At 43.9% G+C, this 10,776-nt stretch overlaps 1 protein-coding gene across 3 annotated transcripts; it reads left to right on the top strand.

The window, feature by feature from the left end:
• Positions 1-702: 702 nt before the first annotated feature.
• On the top strand, positions 703-10,553 carry LOC112267307 (cyclin-L1). Of its 3 annotated transcripts, none has more exons than XM_024445593.2 (11): positions 703-1,034; positions 1,453-1,527; positions 1,890-2,002; positions 4,254-4,374; positions 4,674-4,738; positions 6,828-6,927; positions 7,547-7,651; positions 8,016-8,157; positions 8,764-8,875; positions 9,032-9,118; positions 9,528-10,553. In XM_024445593.2, exons 1-11 carry the CDS (start codon positions 774-776, stop codon positions 9,973-9,975), a joined length of 1,629 nt encoding a protein of 542 aa, XP_024301361.1. In that variant the 5' UTR covers positions 703-773; the 3' UTR covers positions 9,976-10,553. The 3 variants fall into 3 exon arrangements, with proteins under 3 accessions (XP_024301361.1, XP_024301360.1, XP_024301362.1); XM_024445592.2 differs by having other exon boundaries at positions 4,251-4,374; XM_024445594.2 differs by lacking the exons at positions 703-1,034; positions 1,453-1,527; positions 1,890-2,002 and adding an exon at positions 2,490-2,505 and having other exon boundaries at positions 4,251-4,374.
• The last annotated feature ends 223 nt before the right edge of the window (positions 10,554-10,776 follow it).

Here is a 10,776-nt window from a genome sequence, read left to right as displayed (position 1 = left end):
ACTCTAAAATGTGCAGTTTTGTCACACAACACAATGCCATAGATGTCTCAAGTTTTGAGGGAGTGTGCAATTGGCATGCTGATTGCAGGAATGTCCACCAGAGAATTTAATGTTTATTTCTATACCACAAGCTGCCTCCAACGTCATTTTAGAGAATTTGGCAGTACATCCAACTGGCCTCACAAACAAAGACCACGTTTATGGCGTCGTGTGGGTAAGCGGTTTACTGATGAAAATAGTGCCCCATAATGGTAGTGGGGCCATGGATAAGGCAGGCATATGCTTCGGACAACGAACACAATTGCCTTTTATACATGGCAATTATCCATACCCTGACGAGATCACTATTGCCTTTATATTTTTGTTCAGTATACATTGTCGCAGTAAGACGGGCGGATGGATATGTTCAAACGCTGCATTTAAAAAAAAAGAGTTCCCAGAATTATCGTCATTGACAATTCCAGACAGTTACCAAAAGTGACTTGCTTGCTAAGTGACTTGCTTGCTCCTTTCCATCATCCATTCCCATGGGATTACAGACCAAATTGTATGCAAAATGATATGACTAATATTATATAGCCTATTGTAACAAAAATGCCGGTAAGGCACTTCAGCCAAATGTATGATTCATTGGAACTATTTCATTCCTGTCGCAAAGTTCCGTGTACGTATTGTGTACGTAGTTCAACAGCGCGTTGACGTCATCGATTTGATCATCTCTCCTTTCTCGGTCGGTGAAGCTGTCCAGGCTCTCTGCGTTGTTGTGTCGTTCAATGCTTTCATTTGTGGCGAACATGGCCGCTGTTCCCCTCTCCGCCGTTCCCAACACGTCCACGAACAACGATGGGATCCTTATAGGCGACAGAGTTTACTCTGAAGTTTACCTCACTATCAGCAACTCTCTCATACCGGAGGAAAGGCTTCAGCCAACCCCGTCTATGCTCGATGGCCTCGACCTGCACACGGAGACCGACCTCCGTATCCTGGGTTGTGAGCTAATTCAATCGGCTGGTATTCTTCTACGATTGCCACAGGTAAACACTCAAAAAAATGTCAATCCATTACCGTCAACATCTGAAAAACATAACTAGGTTACTATAGTTGCCATTGTTTTAGAACTCACCTCTTTTGTTTATATAACCCGTCAAAATGAGGCTACGGAAGGGAAATACCCAAGCCAAGGCCTAACTCACAGCTAGCTAATTTATTGATTGGTGTAATCTAGTAGGCTAACTTGGTCAGTGACGGGTCAAGTTATCGAATCAGATGTGATATTTAGCGCAATTATCTGTGTAATAATACTAATGTTACTTATATAATGAAGTAGTTGAATTTATACGTGTGGGGCGATTACATCCGGGGCTGTGGGATGACCAGGACAAAATGGCGGATTCGTGGAATTGAAAGCAAACGATACTTCCGTCTAATGTAATTTTGTTCTTTACATTTTAGGTGGCAATGGCTACGGGTCAAGTTCTTTTTCATCGTTTTTTCTACTCTAAATCGTTTGTCAAACACAGTTTTGAGGTAAGTCAGTGTCTCTTTCAGCAGTTTAGCAACACAACAGTTAGTTTAGCTACGACACTCACAGACGGAACGATCTTTGACTCACTGGTGGTGTTGCGGAGAGGGAACGTTTACATTGGCGGCCATATTGTCATTTACTGTAAGTTAGAGTAGTTGGTTTGTCACATAACCCACATAGGCCCGTTTTAAGGTTGAAACCATTCCTAACTGATTGTAGCTATCTAACATTTGATTTGATATAGCTTACCACTTCATATAAAGTGGTTATCATTGCAAGGCCCCAGAGTAATGTTAGTGTTTTGATAGCTAACCACATTTAGCTTCATACGCTAATGTTCTGTTATTCTATTCGTGTCCCCCAGATTGTTGCTATGGCCTGTGTCAACTTGGCTTCCAAGATCGAGGAAGCACCAAGACGATTCAGAGACGTCATCAATGTTTTTCACCATTTAAAACAGAGTCACAGAGGCAAAAGGTAAGCATCCATATAGAAAATATCCTTCATTCCTTCATTTCTGTTAAATGTACGTCAACCATTTGTGAAAGGGCAAATGTATTCATCTGGCATTACATTAATTAGTAACTATGTTTTCAGTATCTTGCATGATGTTGATCTGATGTATTCATGTGACAGTGACCTTCTGTTGATCCATGCTCTCTAAACCATACTCTAAAACGTTTGTTTCCTCATTTCTGATCAATGGTAGTTACAGCAATATATTCACAGCTACCTGCATAGACAAGTAGATCAGTGAAAGGTGATGCATTAACACGTCTAACCTAAAGTGTTGCTTTGCCAAGACAAAAACCAACTTGGCACCGGAAGACAACACTGTGCTAGACGAGTGTCTTTCTTTGACCAGAATAATCTGTTCAGTTCCAATTCTAAGGCTGTGGTATTAACTTGGGTTCTCTTTTCCCTTGCAACCAACTAACAGCGACCAGCTACATTTACCAAAGCCTGGGTGATGTGGAATGGTACGTAGAGATGAAGCAGTCGGCATGACAACCATGAGCGAGGTGTCACCCCCTCCCCTGGGAGACGCCCGTGGTGTGAGTCACTGCGGTGCACTGGGATCGGGGAGGACAGGTTGGCCGCAGGTCCTAGGCTGGGAGCCTTGGGGACTCCTTTGACTCAGTCTAAGCTTTGGGTGTTTGCGGATCCTGTGGTAATGTAGCTCAAACACTACATACAGTACTACAGAGCAACCTCCCTCATTCACCAAATGGCATTCGTGGCTTTCACAGAAATATCACCTTTTTCTTTCCTCTTAGAATATTTGCTGAATTGTTGATATGCATATGTTCACTATCTAGATGTAATATTGAGGAGAGCTGGGTTGGTGCAGTTGTTTGTTTTTACTCTACATCACCACCTGTGACTGGACATAAGCTGAGTTCTTCAGGTGCTTGTTTTTTTAGAGAGATTTCGTTTGGGGGGGAAATAGTTTTCTCTTGAAATTGACCATGGTATGCTACATTTAAGTCCATCTGAAGTAGATGTAGCTACTCCACCTGACTGATTTCAGCTTGTGTAGTAACTTAGAAACACAAACTGAAGCTGTACACATTTTCCGTCACATGTTTTTGTCATCCTGTCTAGACTCCACTGAAGTCAGGAAATTAGTCAATCCAATCTTGTTTTTCTCCCATGAAATACAGGTTTTAATTGTAACTTTGGTCATGTTTGTGATCTAGTAAATGTTCACTTAGAAAATGTATTTAGTTCTAACTGAGATCTGGCGCCCAGAGGTATTATCTACAGAGTTATGTTATTACCATGTCATATCAGAGTACCAGATAGGAATGCCAGGACACTTACATAACTTGTGCTGTGGCGTCCTTAATGTTGTGTGGGCAGGTTCTGGGTGTTAACTGGGAGCTACCAGGACTGAATGGGATGAGATCTGTGCTGCATTAGTTCCAGGTTTTTATCTGGGTTAAGAGAGATTCTAGGGTCCTTTCCACGCTTCTTAGAAGTTTATGCAGTTGAGGTTCAGATAAACTCTCCTGGTTAAATAAAGTGTACATCAACATATATTTTTCACCCCCAGTACATGTATGAGTCTAGACAGTGATGTCCAAAGTTGAGTATATTTGTTGTCTTTAAAAACCTGAGTGTTTGGATCTGTAAACGGAGGGGTTGTGGGCCACCACCCACATTTCTAGTCTCGTGGGTCCATTTTCTTACAATTAGTTTTTTTAAGTGCATGTTTTGTAGGTAATCGTAGTGTAGGCCCATACCTTAAGGATTTTCTTTCCATAATGTGGTGAAGTGTATGTTTGGCTTGTAATGCTTCCTTATTGGGTGACTGTATGACTGAAGTCAGTCAATTGATTATTTTCTTTTACACAGTATTTGTCATCACCTAAGTTGAGAATATATTTTTTTTTGCGTCCCATTTCTATTCCTGATACAACAATACAAGGTGAGGAACTGATTGGCTAGTCTAGTTCCACCCAGGTTTGGTCATGTTTAGGGTTTGTTGATATTTCTGTCAAAGCTGTGATGTGTGGTGACATTGGACCGTGTGACTCAAAAGCTTCCACTGAAATCACAGGAGCCAACTAAACCCCTAAAAAAACACTCAATTTGGGCCTGTTGCTTTAAGTTGGTCCAAGGGGAAAAGAGAACCAGTCAAAGAAAGCAGAAGGGTGCTTTCTTTTAGTCTGTTTTTGATGGGGGGGAAACATTTTTGGTTATTTTCATTCTTTTTATAAAGCAGGAGTGCAAGTTCATTGATTCTTGATCAGAACTACATTAATACCAAAAACCAAGTGATCAAAGCTGAACGGAGAATCCTGAAGGAGCTGGGCTTCTGCGTACACGTCAAGCATCCGCACAAGGTGAGACCCAGTTACACCTCTCACAACTCTCATACATTGCGACAGGTGTTATTCTGACTCAACAGTTACAGACACATTTATCTCTCAGCATTAGCTTTAGGCCCAACCTACCAGACTCTACTAACACTGCTGTTCAGTTAAGGCTGTGACGGTTTCTGTGACTCACATGACACCGCTGTAGCTATGCTGTTCTAGAACATTGTCGAATTCTCAGGTCAAGGCTGGTGGTTTGCATTCTTCGGTCTAGGGATTGTGAAACCACGTTGGTTATTGCATAATGTCAATTGGTCTTCTTCCAGATCATTGTCATGTACCTGCAAGTCCTGGAATGTGAGAAGAACCAGACTCTGGTCCAGACCGCCTGGTAAGTACATTGCCTGTACCTGAACTAACCCGGTGCCCTACGTCTGATACCACCCCTCTGTAACCTCTCTTCTCTGATGGATACATTATTGAGACCTGTTTGTTTTCCTCTTGTTCTTTACCTGGCTATTTATAGTCTGATTCTGGTGCCCAAGGAACTCAGTTTAACTTTGTCCTTTCTCTCTACTCTTTGATTAAAGGGTAGTCCATGCTGGTAAGTCTCATAAAGAACCTCTGAACTCTGCTCCTCCAACCACATGACCCCAGGAAGCTCCCCCCATTGGCTGGCTGCCCTTCTCGGAGACAGCCAATCCAGTGAGAGCTCTCTGCCCGAGATCCACTGAAGGGGGCGGGCCTTTCCCAACTGCCAACATGGTCTTGTTTTCTCTTGGGGGGTGTCCAGAAGGATTTGTGTTTTTTGGGATTGTGCTTCCAAGGTTAAACTGTTTCTTCTTTGTTGTTTCTTTTAACCAAATAGATAGATCTAACTACAATAGCATTTTTTTTTCTAGTTGCTTGCTTTAGATTTGAAGTAAGCATAGTTTTTTTGTTGTTGTTGACTGGATCGTTTTCTGGGTATGCCTTTTTGATGCAGTAGTTAGTGTGCTGTTGAACTGTCTGTTTGATTTTTCACAAACTGATGTGGTCTCCAGACATGTCTTTCAGGATGATCCTGCTCAGGCTTTGACACCAAGGACCTGTCTCGTCACCCATCCATTTCCACCGGCCATTTTTTTTAGCAGAAGTCGCTATCTATAGTCCAAGGTTCCAACCCTCGTCCAGTCTAGGGGAGTCTGTTCTGGGGGACCATTGTGTGTGCTGCTTTTCATTTTGAGGCTGTCTGACTGTTGTCCTATCTGAAATCATATGACAACCCACACACACACACACAAGGGTCATACTCCAGGACTGGCTCAGAATGGGGAATTCTGCTCAGACAATTCAGTGAAGACAAGTTTAGATTTCAATGTCTTTAGAGCTAGTTTCTTTTTTTTGTTCCATCAGTAAAGCTAGGTTTTGCATATCAGACCCAGCTTCCATTGAATCCTGACGGGTACACGTTGGGGTGGGATCTGTATAGGGTGGGAAAGGATTGCACCAACAGTCTTCTGTTCTGTTCAGTCACCCCTCATTTTCCTGTTTCTGTCTGACTGCTTGCTAGGCGACAAAACCATCAGTCTGAAATGTCTGTTGTCTGTCAGATGTTGTCATGCCTGAGCTACAGCTTATCAGGGTCACTGAAACTCAAGACAACTAGCTACAATTAGAATCCCACTTTAAAACACCTTGAACCCTGATAGCTTCCATCAACCGTCACTGCTCTACACATGGCAGCTTTGTGTTGGCCTTTTGTTGTGGAGTTCAGGGTTACCTAGCGACTCTTTAACTGCCGAGTGCATCATGTCTGACCTGTCCAATCGGATCCTTGATCTGCGGTCCCATCTCCTCTCTGCCAAGGGATAAGTCATTACCTATCTGGCCGATGGCTGCTTATTGTAAAGGGCTGCTGTATGTCTCTGGTCACCTCGGTCTGCTCTGCATTCCCTTGCTGTTTGCATGCATACTTTTAGACAGGCATGTCCTCTGAGAATGGTAGGACGCATGTCCACCACTGAATAGGACTTGTGTACTTTTTGTTTTGGGTGCCGTATTGTCTTTAGACGGTATAGACCAGTGGGCTCTTGGATAATCGTCCTGTCCTGTGTACAAGCTTTCATCTGTGACGCTGCATGTCCAGCCCAACACCAACATGGATGTGAGAGAGAGAGAGAGAGAGAGACAAAGCTAAACTAGAGTATCCATACTGTTTGTTTTATTACTATTTCAGATGTATAACTGTCTTTATTTGAGTGGTCACCAACTCTGGTCCTGTAGAGCTGCACTGTGCAGGCTTTTGTTTCACCCCTGCACTAACACATGGTTGAAGTAACACGGTCAAGTCGGAACAAGCCTGCACATCCTTTAGCTGTTGAGGACCAGCTGGTGACTGCCCAGACCAGTGTTTCTGTGATCTGGTCTGTTGAGGGAGGGGCACAAGGCTATGGGAGGAGATGGTGCTATGTATCTGTATGTTGCTTGTGTCCTTGTAGGAACTACATGAATGACAGCCTTAGGACCAACGTGTTTGTGAGGTTCCAAGCTGAAACCATCGCATGTGCCTGCATCTACCTGGCTGCCAGAGCTCTCCAGGTACGGCTGGATTGGATTTGGCTTCTCCTTTTCATCTCACCTTCTCTCCGTCTTTCACCTACCTCTTCCAATCTCTAGTCTTCCACTAGCGGAACCCCTCGCCAACAGCCAATGAAATTGCAGGGCGCCAAATACAAATCTCATGAATCGAATTTCTCAAACATACAAGTATTTGGCACATTTTAAAGATAACATTCTCGTTAATCCAGCCACTGTGTCTGATTTAAAAAATGTAAAAATGCTTTACAGCGAAAGCTCCACAAACGATTATGTTAGGTCACCACCAAGTCACAGAAAAACACAGTCATTTTTCCAGCCAAAGAGAGGAGTCACAAAAAGCACAAATAGAGATAAAATGATTCACTAACCTTTGATCTTCGACAGATGACACTCATAGGACTTCATGTTACACAATACATGTATGTTTTGCTTGGTAAAGTTAATATTTATGTCCAAAAATCTTATTTTACATTGGCGTGTTATGTTCAGTAGTTCCAAAACATGCAGTGATTTTGCAGAGAGCCACATGAATTTTCAGAAATACTCATTATAAATGTTGATGAAAATATAGATAAAGTTCTCCTTAACTAAGGTGCTGTGTGTTTCTGTGTGTCTGTAGATGCCTCTCCCATCCAGACCTCACTGGTATCTGCTGTTTGGAGCCACGGAGGAAGAGATCAAGGATATCTGTATCACCACCCTCAAACTGTACACCAGGAAGAAGGTACATACTGGGGCGGCAGGGTAGCCTAGTGGTTAGAGCTTTGGACTAGTAACTGAAAGGTTGCAAGTTCATATCCCCGAGCTGACATATCCCCGAGCTGACAAATCAGCTGTTCTGCCCCTGAATAGGCAGTTAACCCACTGTCACTAGGCAGTCATTGAAAATAAAAATTTGTTCTTAACTGACTTGCCTAGTTAAATTACGGGGGGAAAAAAATTATCAAATAAATAAACATGTCTGTACAGTATCACCCCCTAACCTTCTGGCAACCCTGGAACCCTGGACTTGTTCCTCTATGCATCCTCCTGCTGTATGATGAGACCTCACCTTAACCTCTCAACCCTCCTGTCTTTCTCTGGGCCAGCCGGACTATGACCACCTGGAGAAGGAAGTGGAGAAGAGGAAGATGTCTCTGCAGGAGGCCAAGCTGAAGGCTAAAGGGTTGAACCCCGATGGGACCCCAGCTCTGTCCAACCTGGGAGGCTTCTCTCCTGGATCCAAACCCTGTGAGTTTACCTTACCATGGTGGTTCATTTAAACCCTGTGAGTTTACCTTACCATGGTTGTTCATTTAAACCTTGTGAGGTTACCTTACCATGGTGGTTCATTTAAACCTTGTGAGGTTACCTTACCATGGTTGTTCATTTAAACCTTGTGAGGTTACCTTACCATGGTTGTTCATTTAAACCTTGTGAGGTTACCTTACCATGGTTGTTCATTTAAACCTTGTGAGGTTACCTTACCATGGTGGTTCATTTAAACCTTGTGAGGTTACCTTGCCATAGTTGTTCATTTAAACCCTGTGAGGTTACCTTGCCATAGTTGTTCATTTAAACCCTGTGAGGTTACCTTGCCATAGTTGTTCATTTAAACCCTGTGAGGTTACCTTGCCATAGTTGTTCATTTAGGCAAGTGCCCTGCTCAAATCTGGTCATCAGAGATGAAGTACATTGTGGTTGTTGGGTCTGTGGTTCAACCTGTCTAATGACCCTTTTTTTAATTTTTTTTTATGCTTAATTTAAAAATTGTATATATATTTTTTAATACTAACTTTACATTTCTAAGCGGGGACCAGCCGGTGTAATGACATGTTATGCATCTGTGTTCCTTAGGTTCCCCCAATGTAGTGAAGGTGGAGGATAAATCTCCAAACCTCCAGGCCCTCAAACCTGTAAAGAAAGAGCCGGACAGCAGAGCCCAGGGCTCCAAGAGCCCACACAACGGGTAAAGACATACTCTTCAACATAAACCGGGCTTAATGGTTTTCCCCTGTTGAAGTTGTATTTTTATGTTAAGCAGACACCTCTAATGGAAATGGCATCTTCTCTCTCCTCTCCTCTCTCCTCTCCTCTCTCTCCTCTCTCCTCTCTCTCTTCTCAGGTTGAGGAAGGAGGTGAAGATTGGAAGGAACAATGGGAGTGGATCTCGTTCCAGAACTCGCTCGCGGTCACGCTCCCCGCGCAGACAGTAAGACCTCACTACTTCATTAATTACTGTGTAAACTGGATGTAAATTACCATAGTAAACTGGTACTTTACAGACTGTTACTACAGTACTTTGCGGCCAGGTTACTGCGCTACTTTGCGGCCAGGTTACTGCGCTACTTTGCTACTGCGCTTTTGCGGCCAGGTTACTGCGCTAGGTTACTTTTTGCGGCCAGGTTACTGCGCTACTTTGCAGCCAGGTTACTGCGCTACTTTGCGGCCAGGTTACTGCGCTACTTTGCGGCCAGGTTACTGCGCTACTTTGCGGCCAGGTTACTGCGCTACTTTGCGGCCAGGTTACTGCGCTACTTTGCGGCCAGGTTACTGCGCTACTTTGCGGCCAGGTTACTGCTGAAGACCACTGTTAACTGTTTTCTTTACTGTCTCTGCAGTTACAACAGCCGACGCAGTCGTTCTGGGACCTACAGTTCTCGTTCCCGCAGTCGCTCTCACAGCCGCAGCCCCTCACCCCGACGACATCCGCCCTCCCCCCTCCTCCCACATCTCAAGTCAAAGCCCGGCCACCATGGCAACATCGACCCCAAGCCATCGAGTCGTCATAGCAGCAGCGGAGGAGGGGCTCACAAGAGGAAGAGGTCCAGGTCGCGCTCTGCCAGCAAAGGAGAGAGGGAACGGGGGAGGGAGCGGGACAGAGACCGCAGCACGTCGGACCTCTCCTCGGCCAAGAAGCACAAGCACGAGAGAGGTGGTCCTGGGGGAGGACATCACCGTGGAGACAGGAGGGATCGGTCCAGGTCGTATGAGCGGGAGCGCACCCACAAGGGCAAACGCCATAGCAGCAGCGGCGGACACTCGGGTCACGGGCGCCACCGCCGCTGACCAGGGTCGGGAGGAGGAACCTCCGCTCCTTAATGCAGTTTTGCCTCTTTTATTTTTGTTCTGCTTTCCCACCCCAATCCTTCCATTCAAATCCTCTTTTATTTGTTTTGTTTAAATGTAAAATGATGGACTTGGAGAGAACGTATTTACAGTGTAAAGATGGTTAACTGCTGATTTATTGACAATGCTTTGATTTATAAAAGCGACACTTCAGTGGTAGAAGGAATAAATGTGTATTCAACAATAAAAGAATCATTCAGGAAAGACGTCAATAGTTTTTTTTTTTTGCTCAGTGGACTGAAGGAGACTTCCGGGTTCTATGTGTTGGCTCATTCCATTGGTCAAATGTGCGTTCGCTAAAACAGTGTTCTGTACAGATGCAAAGGACCTACTGGGCTTCCCTAGAAATATACTTTTTTTTTTTTTTTTTTTTTTTACAGCTGGATTGCAGACTCTTGATTTCAGAACCTTTTTTTTTAGGATCGTGGTGAATTTGTTACACTGGTTTTTAGTCTGCATGTGTTCATGTCTGATTTTTACACAATTAAAAAATAAAAATGAAAGAAGAAAACAATTGATTTGACTTGTATTTTGTTAGACCGTGCTACAGGTCATGAAAAGCTGCAGTCGCTATAGGCTGCGTTCACACAGGCAGCATATGTCTCGTCTTTGTCCACTAATGGTCATTTGACCAATCGGATCAGCTCTGAGGAATACCAATTAGTGTGGGTAAAATCTGATTGGGCTGCTGGTGTGAAAGTAGCCAAAATGGGGTGTGTTTATCACCTGTTCATGACAACT

Source organism: Oncorhynchus tshawytscha, linkage group LG14, assembly GCF_018296145.1.
Source record: "Oncorhynchus tshawytscha isolate Ot180627B linkage group LG14, Otsh_v2.0, whole genome shotgun sequence".
Classification (NCBI taxonomy): domain Eukaryota; kingdom Metazoa; phylum Chordata; class Actinopteri; order Salmoniformes; family Salmonidae; genus Oncorhynchus; species Oncorhynchus tshawytscha.
This window is presented reverse-complemented; position numbering and strand designations above follow the sequence as displayed.

What these genes read in the sequence shown, in the direction of transcription:
- LOC112267307 (XM_024445592.2), top strand. Translation starts at nt 774, where the DNA reads ATGCTTTCATTTGTGGCGAACATGGCCGCTGTTCCCCTCTCCGCCGTT. An exon ending in CTCTCCTGGATCCAAACCCT is followed by an intron (nt 8,158 to 8,763) that starts GTGAGTTTACCT and finishes TGTGTTCCTTAG; the next exon opens with GTTCCCCCAATGTAGTGAAG. An exon ending in TCACGCTCCCCGCGCAGACA is followed by an intron (nt 9,119 to 9,527) that starts GTAAGACCTCAC and finishes CTGTCTCTGCAG; the next exon opens with TTACAACAGCCGACGCAGTC.